Source organism: Orcinus orca, chromosome 19 (assembly GCF_937001465.1).
Source record: "Orcinus orca chromosome 19, mOrcOrc1.1, whole genome shotgun sequence".
NCBI lineage: Eukaryota > Metazoa > Chordata > Mammalia > Artiodactyla > Delphinidae > Orcinus > Orcinus orca.
In genome coordinates this window covers 21,999,346-22,019,131 of record NC_064577.1, presented here as the reverse complement: position 1 = coordinate 22,019,131, position 19,786 = coordinate 21,999,346, and the positions used below count along the sequence as shown (strand labels likewise).

The 19,786-nt window shown below is 53.1% G+C and overlaps 1 protein-coding gene across 1 annotated transcript in view; it reads left to right on the top strand.

Annotated features, from left to right (window-relative positions):
- PRKCA (protein kinase C alpha) overlaps nt 1-8,694 on the top strand; it is a 368,337-nt gene extending 359,643 nt beyond the window's left edge. Inside the window, exon 17 of the mRNA XM_004275403.4 lies at nt 2,527-8,694. Within this exon, the coding sequence (XP_004275451.1) occupies nt 2,527-2,691 (165 nt within the window). The 3' untranslated portion in view covers nt 2,692-8,694. The remainder of the gene's footprint in view (nt 1-2,526) is intronic.
- The last annotated feature ends 11,092 nt before the right edge of the window (nt 8,695-19,786 follow it).

The window sequence follows — 19,786 nt, the reverse complement described above, 5'->3', positions numbered from 1 at the left end:
TGAGCGTCTGCAGCTTCTCCATTCCCTGCTCTCAGATCTGGCTGGCTTGCCTGGTTCCCTTGTTTGGCCTCCACCTTTGCCCTCACACTGACCTTGGGACCCACCGAGCCTTGCTTCGTGGTTGGAATATTCCAGGTTCCTCAGCCACAGCCCTGTGGACCTCGGGGCCAACACCTCTTTGCGGTTACCCACCCCGGTCATGACAACCAAAAAAGAGTTCAGACGTTGCCAGATGTCTGCAGGGCGGGGGCAAAACCTTCCCTGGATGAGGACCACTGGTGTCTCCGAAGCAGGGCTCTTTCTTCTCTGTTGTCATCTTCACAGCGGCGTCTGGCCGCGGTGCTCTGTGGACGTTGGTTGCTGTTGGTTGGTTTCACTGACGTATCGAGTGCAGACCCTTGATTAATTCTTGGGGAGAAACGTCGTGCCCTTTCTCCCTTGAAGAGTCCTTCGACTGGCTCACGGTGGCCTGTGCACGTAGAGGGGTGCAGGCCGCAGGCCCTGCTTCTGCTGACCTTTGCCCTAGAGGCACTTCGTGCTCCTTGGGAAGGCGGAGTGTGAAGGGAAGGCCCCACCGCCCCTCGTGCAGGTGGCAGGGCCCGAGGCATGGGCAGGACCTGCAGCATGGCCCCCGCAGAGTGACTGGAGGGGCCCCGACAAGCCCCCCACTCGTTCGCCCACGTACCACCCAGCAGTCACTGGTCTGAACTCGCCTCCAGTTAAAAAGCAGGGGTCGCTTACGATAATAAAAACCACCCCAGAGGGCTTCCCCGGTGGCGCAAGTGGTTGAGAATCCGCCTGCCAATGCAGGGGACACGGGTTTGATCCCTGGTCTGGGAAGATTCCACATGCCGCGGAGCAGCTAAGCTGGTGTGCCACAACTACTGAGCCTGTGCTCTAGAGCCCGCGAGCCACAACTACTGAGCCCGTGTGCCGCAACTACTGAAGCCCACACGCCCAGATCCCGTGCTCCACAATGAGAGAAGCCACTGCAATGAGAGGCCTGCGCGCCGCAACAAAGATTAATCCCCGCTCGCTGCAACTAGAGAAAGCCCGCACACAGCAACGAAGACCCAACACAGCCAAAAATAAATAAATAAATAAAATAAAATAAAATAAAATAAATAAAAACCACCCCAGAAAGGAAAGGCCTCAGTTAGGAAGACCTTAACCTTGAATTTATGGCGTGCTTTCCACCAAGACATGTTATTTGATAGGAGGGCGGGGAAAGTATAACGAAGCTAGATTCTCGAGGAGAGATTCTAGATGATGGGGAGGAGCTGTGACGGAGGAGGTGAGAAAGTGCGGCCCGAGACTCAGCTGTCATCACAGAAGCAGCAGCAGCAGGTGTCGTGCGCTCCCGCACGTGCTGGGCTCTGTGTGAAACACTGTACGCTCAACCTTCGTGGCAGCCCAGGAGGGGGCCCCAGCTGTTCTCCCCACTTTACAGATGAAGAGAAGGGGTGGACCCCGCCTCGCAGCCTACCTAGAGCCGTGCTCTGTTAAAGGTGCAGGACGCCTTAGGCCAGCTCAGTCAATTCACACTGCCCCGTAGTACCGGCCGGGGATGGGGCAGGGGATGGGTCACTGTGTCTGCAGAACACCTCCCAGAACTCTGTCTCAGAATCACCTGGGATCCTGGGACTCCAGCATGCCACAGCCTTCCGGTGGCTGGGAAAGCGACAGGACACCCCTTCCTCTTATGCGGGGTCAGACTCCCAAAGCAGCTCTGCTTATGCGGCTGGGATTCCAGACCGTCCCCCACCCCTCCTCCAGGGCAGCTCTGCCCGCAGCCCGTCTTCACGAAGTGCCCTGGTGGACCCAGGTGGAGAGGAGTGAGTGTCCAGGACGGAGACTGCCTTCTCGGGGCACCAGCACAAACCTGATCCAGACCGAAGCCACCAGCGATGCCTGCCACGGCGACCTGTCCGCCGGTTGACAGACGTACCTAGACCGCCGAGCCCAGGCAGGAACGGCCCAGCCTTGCCACTACGCTGACCCCTTCCTGGTTGAAGATTAATTTCGGGGCTGAGATTCTAGAACCTCCCAGTTGGAAGACAAGAATAACACAGCTTTTACTGTATTACAGACAGGCTTGCAAAGAACCAGACGTGGGCAGTATCCCAACCTCTCAGTTCAGGGGCCACTGCCCTCATTTCCACCCACATCCCAGCCGTTCAGCGTGGACGCGTGCCTGCCGGCCCCCCGCATGCGGCCTCGTGCTCGTGGCTCCGTGACGGGACGAGAAATAAAAGAGGCCGTGGCCTCACTGGCGCCTTCCCGGCAACACGGCCCTCCCGCCTGGGGTGTCCGTCCCGAGGCTGCTGGGTGGTTTACAGCTGAGTGGCTCTCTCTGTTCGCTCTGCCTCGCTTTCGAATCCCGTTGGCCTGCAAATCCTCCAGAACTCGTCCTGCCCAGCCAGCCCTGATGCCCTGGCCACGCTCCTCCCCGCAGAGGCCCAGAGAGCTGCTGCCTGGGCTCTAATAACCTACTGACCGCTCCTTCTTTTTCTTTTCTCTCCACAGTGCGGCAAAGGAGCAGAAAACTTCGACAAGTTCTTCACGCGAGGGCAGCCTGTCTTAACGCCACCCGATCAGCTGGTCATCGCTAACATCGACCAGTCTGATTTTGAAGGGTTCTCATATGTCAACCCCCAGTTCGTGCACCCCATCCTACAGAGCACAGTATGAAACTCAGCACCGAGAACAGGCACCTCCCCAGCCCCTGCCCCCTGCCCCCAGCCGTGGGAAATGATCCTCAGCTCTAAAATTTGAAGGCCACCGCCTTGTTTCCAGGGGAGGCCTGAGAACTGTAGGGTTATTAGTCCAAACGTGATCAGCTGTTCAGGGTCTCTCGCAACCAAGAGCATCATCTTAGCGGCAGATGGTGTCATGCACAGCATCCAGTTTAATTGTGTAGAGGTCGCATCTGGCGGTAGGTTAACCCTTCCTGGAAGGCAAACAGACTCTACCCCCCCCCTTTTTTTTGGTACAATTTGACATGTTTTCCAGACCCTCTGTTGATTTTCACCATCCGGATCCCCCAACCAGACATGTTCAAAGGAACCCGCCCCAGTCCAGGGAGCCGGAAACATCTCCGCCCAAGACATCTTTGGAGTAAAAGAACGGGGAGCCCAGAGAGTGAGCAAGGTGGGACCCGGGGGAGGTGGGATTGGGGCTTCAGAGGACCCACTGCTGGTGTTCTCTGCCTCGATGGAAACGGTCCCTAGGGCCCAAGAGGCCGGGAGGAATCTGGTCCCATCTGCAAGCTCACTGTTCCCAGAGGTTGACAGTCGTAACCCACTCACAGTTACGGTCCAGCAGTTACCAGTTTAGAAACAGAGGAAGAAGACCTCAGATGAGTGTTGGGGGCATCTGTCATCTCGTACCCTACTGGCTGATAACTGTCTTGATACTTGCATTTCTTTTTAAGAGGCCAAATCTTCCAAGGACTCCGCTAAGCGAGCATGTGAAGTCATTTCAGATCAAGGGCAGGTCAGTGCGCGTGTGATGTTCATTTTAATCTCTGGGAGATTCTTCTGGATCCAGGGTGCCACCCGCGATCATGCCACTACTCACAAGTGTTAGCCAACCCCCCTCACACCGACACTTCGCTGCCTACTTCCTAAGAAGCCGGAGCGCACACCTCCCACCGCTTTTGTACTTATTTATTTAATAGGCTGCGGTGTTTACGAGAGTACGATGTACAGTAAGTTAATCCAAGTGTTGACTGTAACTTCAGCCCCTAGAATTGATTCCCCTCCCGTCTCCAGCCCTCAACATCCTCTTGGGATGAACAGTACGGTTTTGGTCCCCCATTTCCGGTTCATGTTGAGTGACACACCTCAAGCTGTAGAACAGGAAACCTGGATGCGTATCAGCTCAAAGAGGTATTGCTAGAAGGATTTCAAAATGTTTTGCAAAGGCATCATGCAATGAATTTTGCATGTTTAGAATAAACCTTAATAACAAGTGAATCTATGTTATTGATATAATCGTACCAAGTACACAGAGTATTATAATAATTTTATAAGACACAACCGTGCTACGACTGTGACGGCTCCGGTTTCTAGTCTGCTTTTCTGATTAAGTGTTAGCTTCTTTTTGTGCCGCTGTGCTTCCTCTTCCCCACGCCGACTCCGTGCGTACCCTGCATTGGCACTGTGTCGGGCGTACTGACTTTTTATTGCAGTAGATCTGATTTCGAAGGTGAATGGCTACTTTGCATGATCAGTTAGGCTTACATACACATATACATAAAAACATTCGATTCTACCTGCAAACGAAAGTTTCGTCGGGGGTGTGGGGTTACTCTCGAGGTGAGACTCCTCTTAGCCTCTGAGCCCTGTCGCCTTCGTCACGCTTCCTCCTGTGGTAGCAGGAGATGTTCGTGCAGGTGTGGTGTCGTCACGGCCCGCGGGCTGCACTTTGCTCGCTCAGTTCTTCCCTTCAGCCTTGTTGCTGCTGGAGACTCGGGGTAGGAGGGACGGGAGGATGCCCTTCCTGACGTGGCTGTGCAGATGCCCCGGAAGCGTGCCGTCCATCTCACCGTCCTCGGCACGCTCCGCCGTCCGCTACCGCACGTGCAGACGTGGTGAGCACAGCCAGGCCCCGGAGCCGTCAGCAGACGCCCTGGGGGGGCTGCAGATGCTCTCCCAGGTGTTGCTAGAAGCGGCCTTCCCTGTCTTGTGAGGAGCACTTCCGTGGGACGCAGCATCGCAGTGCGGGGTCCTCAGGGGAGCCGGTCAGAAAGAGCGGAAAGAACGTTTCCGAGGGACGTGGTTGTCAGTCCTTACAGGGGCTGCTCTGTGCCCCGTTCCCCAGAAGCGTGTCCCAGCGAAGCGGCTTCTCACTTTGACTCTCTGGCTGTTTGCCTGAATTCCAGCTGCCACACGACCGCTGAGGGGTCTTAGGGGTGAGAGGCCTCGGCCATCCTGGGAAGCCTTGACTGGAGGAAGAGACGGGGTAGGGAACAGGTTAGACCAGAAAAGAGCAAATTCTTCCGCCACCTCTTATGGACCGTCGACTCAAGGGCTCCAGAGGGGCCCCGGCTGCGGCGCTGTGGCCCCATGGGTCCGTGCACGTCCGGGGGCCGCATCTTCCCCAGGTGCACCTCGTTTGGTCTGATAGAAAAGGGACCCAAGTATAGAAAGAGCCTAAGAAGCAGAAGGGCCGGTCACCCTGCCCCGGAACGGAGCAGCGGCAGGACGGCAGATCCCCAGCTACGCCCCAGCGGGGAGGAACGTCCCAGCAAGGAGCCCGCGGGGTTGAACCACGTGTTCCCAGCCTCTCGCTGCCTGCTCACGCTGAGCCCCGGGCAGGTCACGCTGTCCTTCACACAGCCGACACGTTTCCAAATTATTCATCTTTCTCTAGGAAACATCCCAGCTGGTTTTTATCCTTTCTGAGTGTGTGGCAAAGTTTTAAAGGAAATACCGTGTCTGGGGGGCCCTGTACTCTGCGTGAGGGACTGCAGGCTTGAGGACAAACTTGGGGGGAAAACAGTAGAAGCTCCAGTGCCAGCGACGTGCTACCGTGATGGGGCGTGTTGGTGCGTCGCCATGTCCCGGATGTAGATAGAAGCTGATGCTTTTAAAAACTCTGAGCAGCCCAGGACAGTTCTGCTGAAAGCACACGTCACGTTGGTAACCGTCAGCAGAATGGATTGCTAAAGGTCTGCCCCTTCGTGGAGGCCACGTAAAGTAAAGCCACAGGGAAGGGGCCGCCGCTTCCAAGGGGCTGGGATAACAAGGAGGCCCTGAAGGGCCCAAGAAGGGTCAGCCCCTGTGTCGCTGGGGCCCATGGAGGTTCAGGCCCGCAGGGGAATCCAGCTCGAGCTGGGTCCCCCGCCAGACGCTGTGACGCGAAAGGCCGTGCAGATCGGTCCCGTGACCTTCCCCTGGGAGGCGGCCACTCCGAGGCTGCGGCCAGTGCGCTGGCGGCCCTCCTCTGGGCATCGCCTGCAGACCCACGAGGGGTTTGGGTTGAAGGAAGAATATGGGGTGCGCAGCCCGCAGAGGTGAATGGGAGGTTCGCTCGAGGCTGGAATGATTCAGGAGGTCGGTAGGAGACCCCGGGAACCGAGCGACGGCTCTCCGTCACGTCTACTGCTGTTTTGTTCACGTTCACGCAGAGCCTCTGCCTTGTCGTGTCTTCGGAGATGGTTAGGCTTCTTCCTATCAGGATTTTGGGAGAAAGCCAGAGGGTTAAGAGATCTCCGGAAACTTGGTCTGAGACGGTCAGCTAGGAGAGCGTGAGGACCCTGATAACGCGATTCAGCGAACGATTGTCGAGCCCCTCTGAGCCACGGTCCTTAGCCGTGGTCGGCAGGGAGTTTAGGGAAGAGTGGGTTTGGGTGCGGAAGGGCTGGTGGACGCTTGCAGCAGGAGGAAGCCGGCAGGGAGGGAGGGGCGCTGCGGTCCCCGAGGCTGAGCCGCGGGTGGTTTCCGGTGCGGCTGCTGGCCCTCCTCCGCCAGCATCTCCCAAGCGCCAGCAGCGTCCTCCCTGCCCCCTCGAAGAGGCTCCCGGTTCTCTGGGCGGGGCTGAAGCATCCAGCAGGTGGGTTCGCACCCACTTTTCCCCTGTAGCTGGGGGTCCGGGGAGAGGGGAGCGGGGACAAAGCAAAAGCAACTAACACTGCAGGTCCCCCCCCACCTCCCCGAGTCCACGTAGCAGGAGGGATTTGAGTGTGTTGCCGGCGTTTGTTTGCTCAGCGCTGAAGGGAGGACAAAGTGAGGGTCTTGTGTCTGTAAAAGCCTCAGAAAGGAAACACCACCTGACAGTCATTTTCTCACCTTGGTCTTGTGAAGTCGCCTATTTCTTGTCCCATTTCCTGCTTCTCTAAGCCCAGCAGGGGCAGCACTGAAGAGTCACGATCGATCGTGAACCTGACGCGGGGCAGCGACCCGGAGACGAAGGCTCTCAGCGTCGCGGGGACAGGGAAGGCCTGACGGTCACAGGAAGCAGAAGGCGTCCTCGCTGTTCGTGACCACACCCTAATTTGACAGGGAGCGTTGGGAAATGTTTTTAAAACCTTTTCCTTGAGTTACTTGGGTTACATTTTATGAAATATACTGACTGTCAACGTTTCTGTCATTTCCCGTGTGGGCTGACGCAGCACATCTAGGGAATGCTGTATATTTCTGTTGTTAGAAAGGTTACCTGCGTTACACGTGGGTGAAGGCAGCCGCGTAGAAATGGTGTTGGCCACAATTCTGTTAATCCGATAATGTCAGGGGCTCGTCAGGAGGGTGAAGGGCGGAATGACCAGGACCTCAGCGCCGCTGATGTGTGTGATCGGCTGTCCGTTAATAACGGTGTAGGTCCAACTCAGTCATCAAACAGCCTTAAAATGACCCACACTAAGGCCCACACGTTCCAAAGACTTTTTTGAAACCTTATGGAAGAAATTAATCTGTTAATTCCAACAGAACATCTGAATATACTGGGCTATTTGTACTTTTTTATAGAGAACTTTATTAACTCAATTCTTCCTTAGAAATGAGTTTTTAAAATAAAACTACTGACAGTTTCATAAGATTCCAATCACACGGAGCCTGTAGGAGGACTCAGCTGGGGTCAGCTAGAGCGCCCCTGTCCTGCAGTCCCACTGCGGGATTTTCCCATCCAGTGGGGTATGGAGTCCTCATCACAATGACTGGAAGTCCAGGTGGAACACGTTAGCAGAATGACGCCCTCCGTGTTTTTAATGAGACACTGGGGACAACTGTCTAAAGTCTAGAAACTTTGGGACCGCGGGAAAGATGGCTTCATTGTCCCCTTTCCAGATGCAGCTCTGGGACAGCTTTCCCATTTCCTTGCCCTGTGAGGCTCTGCGACCACCTTTTGGCATGGGGATGGGGGGCGCCTCCTCAGCTCTGTCTCCTGCCCCCACGGGCCCCCAGGTCTCGCATATATGGTGAAAGTTCAGTGATGCCCTGTGAGAACTTGGTCCCTGGGCGACTCAGAACTACCCCGACATCCCCAAGAAAGAAGCGGCAGATGTGTCCATTGGCATCATCTCTAGTGAGTAGACGGGACCCTACTTGTCAAGGCTACTTTATAAGAACCTTTTTTTCTAAAAGAAGACAAAAGGTGGCTTTGCATTTTCTGATCAAACAGCTCTGTCTTTGCCCCTCTGCTTCACTTTAGGAGTATTTATTCCTGTGATTGTTGGTAGATTCTTGGTGATACTCTTCCTGGAAAACTGTGATTCTTTTCTTGAGGGGGTTAGTGGACCATTCAGAATCATCCGTGAAGGCTGTTTTCCTTTTGAGTGTAAAAATTCGCCTCATGTCTCTTCTCTTAGGGTCTTTTCGAATGTCTTTTGTAGATGGTCAGAAACATTTGGAATCACTGCTTTGCTGCATGAATTTGGGGGAAGGGTGGGCTGAAGGACAAGCCGTGTTTAAAGCATCCTTGAAAAGGAGCCTATATCAGACCCCAAATGTGTACGGAGGAGGGAGAGGAAGAGACGGAGGTTGCAGTGTTCCCTTCTGTCAAGCACCTGCTGGCAGAACGTAGAGGCCGTTCAGCTGTCAGGTCCCACTGGGTTTATCGCAGGTGAAACGGATGTACAATTCCTGCATTGCTCTAGTTCCATAACCTCTAAGCTTTGTTTGCATGACACGCTTTGTTAGATACATTAACTGTAGTTTGGAAGCAAGTGTGTATGAATAAAGATAATGACCATTCCTTCGTGTCCCCGGTCTCATTTGCATCCCTCTGTGGCATCACAATGAGTTTTCATCGTGTTCACCTGGCGAGTGTAGCATTTCAGTCTGGGTGCACCCTGTGGACGCTGCTGTCTTTTCACCTGTGTCGTGTGTGCCTCTCCATTTAGGGTCACTGTCTTTATTTCCTAAAATACTTCCTGCTTTGAATTGAAACCCAAACAGTTACGGGGATAAAAATAGTGGCAGGTCATTTAGTCTTTCATTTACGGAGGCCAGGGCTCGTGCCAGCTGGGGAACAGCGCAGACGGGAAGGTTGGCGTGGCCCCAGCCTGCCAGGTCCCTGCACCCCGAAACTGCACAGGACACACAGCAGCTGGTGAGGATGTCGTCCCAAGACAGAGACCCACCCTGGAAGAAGGGCTCCAGAAGGAATTCAAATCTTGGGAATTTTTCTCCAGAAACAGACGTTTCCCACGCATCCTGTCGGCTGCACTGTGCGCTCAGCTTCAGGACTCCCCGCGTTCAGCGTCAGCAGCCTTCACCCTGTACTTACTCACGGGTGAAAAACGGGGGGAAATTTTCACATGTGAAACAGGTAGCCTTCCAAAACACCCAGTGTCTTAAAACTCAACACTCCCGAGGAGATTAGCCTCAAAAAGAATTAAAGACCAAGAAAACAAAACGAAACAAGCAAATCACTACTTCTGGAAGCCGCGGCGGTCTTGGCTCGCGCGCTCACCTCCTTCTGGGGGGCTGCTCCCCACTCTCGCTCTCGGGGTCATCCGATCCCGGCCTCTCCCGACCGGCTCTGCCCTGTGGTCCCTTCCTCAAGGTCCTGCCCCAGTCTGCTCACTAGATGACCCAAGTGCCAGTGTCCACGGGGCTAACGTCCCGTCCGCAAGCTGCTGTATTCCCCCTGCATCTCCCGAAAGGTCAGGATCTTCCCGCTGCCGGTTTAGATGAGGAGCAGCAAGGAGCACGTCTAGGGCCCTGGGAGCGGCGAGTGGTCGCTGGCTTCTGGGCTGGCCCAGGCTTCACTCGGGGCTGGTTGCTCGCACAGGCACACGCGGCTCATGGCTGCTGCTCCGCTGCCTGGCAAAGAGGCCATGTGGAGGGCGGCTTAAAATGGCTCTTCAGCCTCTGCCCTCGCGCCCACCAGGTGCTGTTTTATTTTCCGTGCGTCAGGCCCGCCGCGCGCTCTCTTTCCCTTTGGCTGCAATGCGGGATGGAGCGCGTGCATCCGGCACAGAGCAGGGCAGCGTCCTCGGAGCAGCTGCCACAGGGAGGGCCTGGCTCAGCCCACCGCGATTCACCCCGCGGGGCAACCCCAAGGCCCAGCAAGATCAGGTGGGCAGGTCCTCCTGGCGCCACGGAGGCCTAGGGGGTGGCCTGAACACCAGGAGGTCAGGACTGATGTATCATTAAGCTCGAGATCGCGGCTCCCGGCTGCCCGGGAAGCCTGTCCCCGGCCCCCCAGACACACAGGCCTGGTACCTACGACCCAGGTGGGGCTCTGGCTGGGCTGGCAGCTCACGGCTGAGCCAACTCAGAGGGTCGCTCAGCTTGATGTGGACCCCGTTGCTCCTCCCTGTCCCCCGTGGCTCCTCCCCATCCCCCGTGGCTCCTCCCCTCCCCTCGTGGCTCCTCCCCTTCCCCCTCATGGCTCCTCTCGTCCCCCCCGTGGCTCCTCCCCTTCCCCCTCATGGCGCCTCTCGTCCCCCCCGTGGCTCCTCCCCGTCCCCTGTGGCTCCTCCCGTCCCCCGTGGCTCCTCCCCTTCCCCGTGGCTCCTCCCCCTCCCCCTCATGGCTCCTTCCCCCATCCCCCTCGTGCCCCATCCCATCCTCGCGTGGGCCTGGCGCCCGTGGCCACCTCCTCTGGTGCATCCACGCCCGTGAGCTTCTCCCCTGCTTCACCCTGCGTCTCCCACCCCAGGAGAGGCAGCCCAGGGGCGGTTGAGAGCAAAGCTCTGTAGCCATCCTGCTGGCCTCCCCCCGGTGGTAGCTGCTCGATCGGGGCCGAGTTGTTTGTGTCTCCCGGGGCCTCAGTTTCCTCGCGTGCAAAAGGCGCTGCTTATGACGGTGCGGCCCCATCGGGCCGAGGGTCTGTGTGGAGCATCTCCCGCAATGGACGCCAGCTTTCACGACCCGGTGGGAGCCCCGGCGCAAGGCCCCCAAGACCACGCCGGGCCAGGGATGCAGCAAGAGCACGGCTTCTTCTCTCCTTCAGCCCTTTTTGAGAAACGGGGCCGCGTGCCAGCTGATCGGGGGGTCCCCGGTGGGAAGGTCATCAATGAGCCAACCTCGGCCTCCAGGAGCAGGGCTGATGGGGGCGTGTGCCTGGATGTTCTGTAAACAGGACTTGGGTCCTCGCGAGAAGGGGCGGCTGAGCCGCGAGGGAGGGAGACTGAGGGGCACTGACGAGCCTTGAGGCACCCTGGGCTCAGCAGCCCCCCGTCCCGCTCTGCGCGGGAGGAGGGAGGGAGGGGCCCACGCCAGCGATGAGCAGCAAACGGCTGTTGAAAGAGACAGAGTGAAAGCGTAACCCCCCGGGGGACCCGAGCCTGTGTCACTGTGGCTTCAGAGGCTCCCCATCCCTCTGCCCCTCTGTCCCTGCCCTGAGATGGTGGGCAGTGCGCCTTGCGGTGGCAGGGGCTTCTCTGATTGTCCTGTGTCCGGTACCAGCCTGTGTCCAGCTCTGCCCACTTACATCCAGTCCACCAGCAAGACCTGCTGGGTCTACCCTAAAGCCGTGGTTCGCTACTGGGGGCAATTTTGCCCCCTGGGCAGACGTTTGGCCATGTGTTGAGACATTTTTGGTTGTCACAGCTGGAGAGAGGGGATACTGGCGTCTAGTAGGTAAAAGCCAAAGGCCAGGGATGGTACTAAACGTTCTACAACACACAGGTCAGCCCTCACAGCAGAGGATGATCTAGCCCCAAACGGCAGCAGTGCTGCTGCCGAGAACCTTGCCCTGAAACAGGCCCCCAGGCCGTCCACTTCCACCCGCGTCCACCGGTCTCCCCGCCTGGCTCCTGAGGCTGCCCTTGACCCCCGCCCCATGGCCCTCTGTGCATCAGCCAGCGTGACCTTGTCTGAGCAGGTCCTTTACCTGCTTAAAGCCCTCCAGTGGCTTCCCATGATCCTTAGAATAAACGCAAATTTCACACTACCCACCAGCCTCATACAATCTGGCTCGTGGCACGTGAATTCAATGGGTAGGAGGTAAGCTCAGAAAAGTGCTGGCTTGATTATTCACTCGTGTGTGTGTGTGTGTGTGTGTGTGTGTGTGTGTGTGTGTGTGTGCCCTTTCCCATCAGCATATAAGCTCTACAAGAAAACCGAGCTGGTCCATCCCGTTCGCTGCGGGATCCCAGCACCTAGAACAGTACTTCACACATAGTAGGGCTCCAAAAAATGTTTGTTGCATGAATAAATGAGTGAATGGAAGCCAAGACTGCTCTGAGCCTGGCAAGTTGTGACCCAAAGCATAACCGTGTCATGGCCCGTGCGCTCGAGGTGTTCGCAGGCTGATTAAGGAGACAAGACGTGCATGCGAAAATCAATTCAGGACCAGCTCTCAGCGCTCTTCGCGAGCCGAGGAAACCCAAGCTATCAGTCTGTGCCACCAGCCAGCACCTAGAGGCACTGCTGCTGCGGTTACATTTGGGCGGTTGTTGACGGCCCTGAGCTTTCTCTTCTCCAGCCTGTTGTGTGCTCTGGGGTGAAATCCTGGCTCAGCTGAAACGTTAACACACACGGGCAAAGGCGACAGCCCACCTCATGGGCGGGGAGCAGAGCGGAGCCTGCGGGGATGTGCAAGCAGTGCTTTGGCTCTAAGAAAGCAGAACAGGATGTCTCCCTGAGATGCTTTTTTTAAAAAGCCAATTCAATAAATACATTGCAGAGAGGCCTATTCTAGGCAGGAGAGGGGTAAATACAATTTGGTTCTAAAGAACAGGAAGAGCTAGTGGTGGACTCAACAGACGGAGGGAAAAGGCAAAAAATAAAAGTATACACAAGCACACACGCACACAGGCACACACTGAGTGAGTACCAAAGGCATGCCAGGCACTCTTCTGGTTACCTTAAGTGCATTTTTTAAAGCCCACAATGACTCCTTGAGGTAGGTCCTATCTACTGTGCCCATCTTACAGAAGAGGAAAGCAAAGTCCAGAGAGATTAAAGAACAATTCCCGGGCTTCCCTGGTGGCGCAGTGGTTGAGAGTCCGCCTGCCGATGCAGGGGACACAGGTTCGTGCCCCGGTCCGGGAAGATCCCACATGCCGCAGAGTGGCTAGGCCTGTGAGCCATGACCACTGAGCCTGCACATCCGGAGTCTGTGCTCCACAACGGGAGAGGCCACAACAGTGAGAGGCCCACATACGGCAAAAAAAAAAAAAAAAAAAAACAATTCCCGGTGAGCAACGCCCAGCAGACCTAGCCAAATGGAAGAGCAGAGATGTGGGCCATGCTGGGGGCCTTCCTGGAGGAGGGGGTGGGAGGCTGTGGTCTGATGGAGGAAAGGATGGGTGGGAGGGGTCAAAACCACACGGAAATCAGTAAACAGGTGGGAGGGGAAGGAATGACTCGTATCCAGTGCTCGCTGCGTAATTCCCACGTAATCATCTCGTTTAATCCCCATGGCACGCCTGCAGAATAGAAGCCGTTGTTCACACCTTACAGATGGGGAAACTGAGGCCCAGGTTAATTAACTGGTTTCCAGTTCTATAACTTCTAAGCATCACAGCGAGGCTTCTCTGTCCTTTCTGACCTTGAACACTTAGGGCACCAAAGAGGCAGCCTGGCTGGGGTGTGCGGGACCTTCCCGGGGGCCTTCTCCCCTTACGGCTTCCTGCAAAGCCCACCCCACCACCAAGGGAAGTTTTCTTTTCTCATCTGACTCTGATGCCTATGAGACCAGAGGCCCTTCTGTAACTGTTTCTGGAAGCCTCTCTCCCACCTTCATCTGATTTTTTTTTTTTTTTTTTTTTTTTTTTTGAGCTGTCTGGGTGTGGGTAGAGAGAGAAAAATAGCACTGCGGTTCTCAAAACCCAGCAGGTCCCTTTGCAGCCGCCCCACCTGGCTGGCTGTCACCTGGAGAAGCCCCAGAGGAAGGAGCAAGCTGGCAGGCGGGGGGGCTGGCTCTGGGGTCACCCTCCCCCCACAGGACAACCCTGGTGTTGAGACCTCCCAGAGGTCAGAAACAAATGGAAGTAGTGAGTGCAGGTGACCCGCAGGGCGTGTGGGAGGGAGAGTCAAGGCTGGCCGGGCGGGTCAGCACCAGCTAGTGGCCAGAGACCTTGTCAACAGGGAAGAGCTGATTTCTTTGGCAAAGGGCAGCCCAGGGAGGAAAGGTTGGACTTGGGGTGGGGGTGGGGCAGAATACTCTGCGGGTGTTTGTACTTTCTGGAAAATTTACCAAAATAACACCTGATTCTTGTAGCTAATACAGATAGGAGAAGGAAAACCTCCCCATCCCAAGATAACCACTGTCATACTTAAAATGCTTGATAGGGGCTTCCCTGGTGGCACAGTGGTTAAGAATCCACCTGCCAATGCAGGGGACGCGGGTTCGAGCCCTGGTCCAGGAAGATCCCACATGCCGTGGAGCAGTGAAGCCTGTGCGCCACAACTGCTGAGCCTGTGCTCTAGAGCCCACGAGCCACAACTACTGAGCCCGCACGCCTAGAGCCTGTGCTTTGCAACAAGAGAAGCCACTGCAATGAGAAGCCCGCGCACTGCAACAAAGAGTAGCCCCCGCTCGCTGCAACTAGAGAAAGCCTGTGCGCAGCAAGGAAGACCCAACGTGGCCAAAAATAAATAAATTAACAAACAAATAAATAAAATTTAAAAAACAAAAAAATTCTTGATAATTTGCTCATTTCACTTAATTATTATTAATTATTTTGTTACATTTTCATAACGGGGACAGTGAAGTTCTCATATCAAACTTACCGGGACCCTAAGCTGGGCGTCTAAAATGGGGATGGCAAACGTTGACATGCAAGTTCCTTAAACATTTTATGTAACTTAGAGCATGTAAACACACAACATTCAGAAAGGATGAGGTCTTCTCTCTCCGTGCCTCCTTCTTGCATAAACTATACCCATAATGCTTGACTGAAAATTGCCAATTTGAGGTTATTTGAAGAAAAGCAAAATATTCACAAAGCAACTGAATGCAAAGTCCTTCTTGATGTTTGCAATATTTTCTAGTATTTTGTAGTAGCCTTGCCCACAACTAGCTCTAGAGCCGTTTTTAAAAACTCATCTTTATTACCCTTCTTAAACATGCTATTGTGTCTTCATTGAAACAATTCTGTTCTTTGCACTCGTATATCTTCAGTTTCTGAGGCATTTGCTTAAATTATTTAACTAAAAAACAATATAGTGGCATCAAATGTTTGGGGAATAAGTTGGCTGATTTGTGCTAAGTCATGGTGAGAACACAATTCCACAGAGAAAAGATGTTCAGCATGTCATGGGCATTATTTAGTGTTTTGTAGAGGAAAAAAAAAAAAGTCTGTTAATCCATTCAGTCATTCAGGGGACATCAACTAAGAAAGATTCCACTGCAAAATTTAGATCTTTCCACATAATTGTGTTGTTTTTTAAGAGCTGTATAGTATTCCATTTTGTACATATGCATTATAATGCCTCCTAACCCCTCACTTACTTTCAGCCTCATGTCCTAACGTTTAGGAGGTTCTCAACTTTTTCTATCATAAACAACACTGTGTTGAATATTCTAATCTTTATATCTTTACACACTTAACCAGTATTTCATTCTTTCTTTCTTTCATTCAAAAAATATTTATTGAGCCCCTATTATGGACCAGGTACTCTTCTGGATCTTGGGGATACAGCAATAAACCAACAAAATCCCTGGTCTTGGAATTATATTCTTGTGGGAAGATTCCACATCCTTAGGATAAATTTCAAAAAGTTGGAATTTTTTTAAATATTTATTTCTTTATTTTGGCTGCCTGGGGTCTTAGTTGTGGTATGTGGGACCTTCGTTGCAGCATGCAGGCTCTTTGTTACAGCATGTGGGATCTAGTTCCCCGACCAGGGATCGAACCCGGGCCCCCTGCATTGGGAGCATGGAGTCTTACCCACTGGACCACCAGGGAAGTCCGCAAAAAGTTGGAATCTTTGGTCAGTGGCTATGAGCCTTTTCAGGGCTTTTGATACATATTGTCAAAATGCAGTAAGAAGTAAAGGAAACCACAAATTCGAATACACAATTGAATCATTTCAAAGTTTCATACATACTCATACACCCTACGTACCTGCATGTAGATCTAATAGTTACCATGTGTATTAGTTATCTACTGCTGCATAACAAATTACTCCAAAACTTAGCAACTTAAAACAACAAACATTTATTATCTCACAGTTTCAGTGGGTCAGGAATTTGGTAGTGACCTAGCTGGGTGGACTGGCTCAGGGTCTCTCATGAGGTTGTGGTCAAGTGTCACTCAGGGCTGCCGTTATCTGAAGGCTTTGCTGGGGCTGGAGTGTCGGCTTCCAAGAAGGCTCACTCTCGTGACCATTGACACGAGGCCTCAGCTTCTCACCCCTTGGGTCTCCATAGCGCTGCTCAAACATCTGACAACAGGGCAGCTGGCTTCCCCCAAAGCGGATGATCCAAGACTCAGCAAGAAAGAAGCAATGCCTTTGACCATCAATCCTGGACGATACACATCATCACTTCCACCATTTGCTATTTCTTAGCAGCAAGTCACTCAGTCTAGCCCATACTCAAGGGGAGAGGACTAAGGGCCACTTTGGATTTGGGGACATATTTAAAACACCACATCATAGGTAGGTGAGCCTTCCAGGGCAGTGACCGCTGTCAGGAAGAGAAGCAAGAAACCACTTCGGTTGCACGTTGATGGAATGAGACTCTTGTCCCAAAATGCATTTCAGTAAGTCTTGCTATTGCTTTGTGTCTTTTTTATCCCCTCTTTTTAATCAAGCCTTTTATTGTAAAATACATGCTTGTTATTGAAAATTTGGAAAATATAGAAAAGTCAAGATAAAATAATAAAATTCACCCCTCATCACACCACCTAGAGATAACCACTGATCACAGCGCAGTTTATTTCCTTCCTTCTGCGTGCATCGTCTTACCTTGTGGGAAACATGAGTATACAATTCTGTATCCTGCTTTGTCATGTAATACTGCACACATTTGTTTTCTTCAAGTCATTAGAACTCTTTGTACTGAATACTTTAAATGGCTACTACCTTAGTTTTCTAACTAATTCCCCTATTACTGGACTTTAGGTTGTTTCCAGTTTTTTAATTATTTTGAACAACTCAGCGATGAACATCTTTGTTCCTAAAATTTTGAATACATTTTGGATCATTTCCTCAGTTGGGCTCCCAGAAATAGAATGACTGAACATTTTTGAGACTCTCGGTACTTTTTTCCTTCTGTTTTGCTTCTTGAAGCTCTACTTTCCCTGGTAACATTTTCTTGCTCTTGGATCAACTAGTAACTTGCATTTCTATTCAATCAACGTCAATGCTGTTGTTGGTTTGTTGTCAAATTCCTTCCTTAATTCGTCCAACAAATATTTCCGTGAGCACTATATGAGGTGCCGGGGCTGGGCTATGTACCCAGGTGGCAGTGATTACCAGAGCTCACGGTCCAGAGAGCTTTAAGCTTTTGCCTCTGTCCACGGGATCTGAAGTGGCTTAAAACACTCCAAGTGAACAATAAATAAAAACAGAAGGTCAGGACCAAAGACAATAAAAACATAAATATATTTCCCACAAGAGTTAACAAAATTGCTGTTTGACCCTCATACTTGGCTTTGTATTTCCTAGCAGCCAAAAAACTTGGGAACCATTGGAAAAGAGGAAGCACATATATTCCTCTAGGAATGAAAGCATCTCCTAGCACTGAATCCCAGAGGAAATTCTCGGGTGTGATTTTATCACATGGAAGAGAGAGTGCGCCATAGAAGAAATGACGTCCTCTAGGATATTGGGGGAGCTTTAAAAAAATAAATGCAGTAGCAAATTTCACATGGCCTTTCTTTAGTGACCTTTATCAAGTTCGGGGCTTAACCTTGAAATGCAACTTCATGAAGGTGACCGATAAATAAATAAATAATAAATAAACAAACCCAAATCTCTAGGTAAGTAGCCGATTATGTGGTCCGACCTGGTTCGAGAATTTAGAATTCCTGGAGGAAAACAAGCAAACCATGAGACACCAAGTTCTATCTATCAAATTGGCAAAGATTAAGCCTTCTTTAAAGATTAAAACCCAATTTTGGCAAGACTTGGGGAAGCCAGCCCTCTCGTACGCCGCGGGCGGCATATAAATCGGTACAGTTCTTCTGGAGGGCGGTTTGGCACCAGGTAGCAAGAGTCTTAAAAACGCGCTTGCGCACAGCAGTTCTGCTGTGGGGATTTGTCTCCTAAGGAAATAATAAAAACTGCACGTCGAGACTATGTGCCAGGAGCTCGCTCTGCTCAGGCGCCTAGGTTTGCAGTCAGCACAGCTGTGCCCAGCAGGGCCTGGAAACCTTGGGGTCTCTGGCAGTTCTGGGAGGTGAATTCTTTCTGTCTCTCACATCGGCATCTCAGCTTCTCTTTTTCTTTCTAAACCCTTTTATTTTGAAATCATTTAAGGCTCAAAAGACTGCGAAAATAATACAGAGGGCCCACATACCCCTCATGATGATGTCTTACATAACCGCAGCGTATCGTCAAAATCAGGACATCGAGCGAGTGAAATACTGTTAACTGAGGACAGACCTTATTCGGATCCCACCGGGTTTTACATGCTGTGCGCGTGCGCGTGTGTGCGTGCGCGTGTGATACCATGAAACCCTACCGCGTGTGGAGTCACATAACCACCACCACGTTCAAGATCAGGAGCTGTTCCTTCCAGAAAGAAACTCCCTTTTGCTACGTTATACTCACCTCTTCCCGGCCGCCGCCCATGCAACCACGGGTCTTTGCCCACCGCTGTAATTTTTTCATCTCGAGAGAGACATACAAACAGAAGCGCCAGGATGTAACCTTCTGGATGTGCTCCGCCCCCTCTACTTGTCTGTTTTCTCAAAATTCCAACCAGCCACACTGGCCTGGGGCCCTTTCGGGTCAGGCCGTGTCGTTGGTCACCAGCAAGCCCGTGGATTGCTGCTGGGGGTCAGGCTCCCACCTGTGGCCCAGCCATCCATGGCCGAGGAGGGAAGCCAACTGACACAAAGCTCCCCACCCCGTCGTCAAAGAGAGGAGCAAAGGAAGTCCCCCTCTGAGGGGGGCCGGGCCGGGCAGGTGCTTTACCTGGTCCAGCTACTGCACAGTTCCCTGGGGAAACTCTGAATGTCCGTGGCCTACCTGATCGCCACGCCGGGCTCCTCTCGGCTAACAGAACACCATCTGGGGCTGACTTGGGGTAAACATGGGTCCTCTAGTGCCCCAGGGGATGGGTGTTCATGGTGAAAGCCAATCTCGGAACTCCAGCCTCCTTGCCACTGGCCGGTTTAGGCGAGAGCCCAGGACACACTGAGTCCTGGCTGGGGCCCTTTCTGCGAGCTGCCTCAGACGACCTTCCAAGGCCCGCGGGGGCCGGGAGGGGCTGTCGGGAGAGAAGAGCTCAACATCAAAGAGAGTTTTTCAGGTCTGAGAGAGCATCTTGCTGCCCGGACTTGCCGCAGAAGTCCTTACCCAGGGCTCAGTAGCAAAACCCACTGCTGCAGCCGGAAGGATTTATAGCAAAGCAAAGCAGCGCAAAAAACAATAAACTGACTTTGGAGGAAAGATGAAAGGCCGGAGAGGAGCTGCTGGGAAATCTTATTAGGCTGAAAACACACAGAGTAATCATTTGAGGAGGTAGGAGGATCTTTTGGTCCCACAGGCCCTGAGTGATTTCGGGGCCTCGGTGAAGCTCCGCCTCCCCCCCCCCCCCCAGGCTCGGCCGTGACTCAGAAGGGGCAGAACCGTCCCCTCATCCCCTCGTCCGGGGGCTTTTGCCTCCACTCAGGTGGCTGTTGCTTGCCCCTAACGATGGGAAGACAGTATAACCGATCGTCCCAACCAGGTGACGCATGAAGTCAAACAGAGGCCTGTCCGTTCTGCCGGGA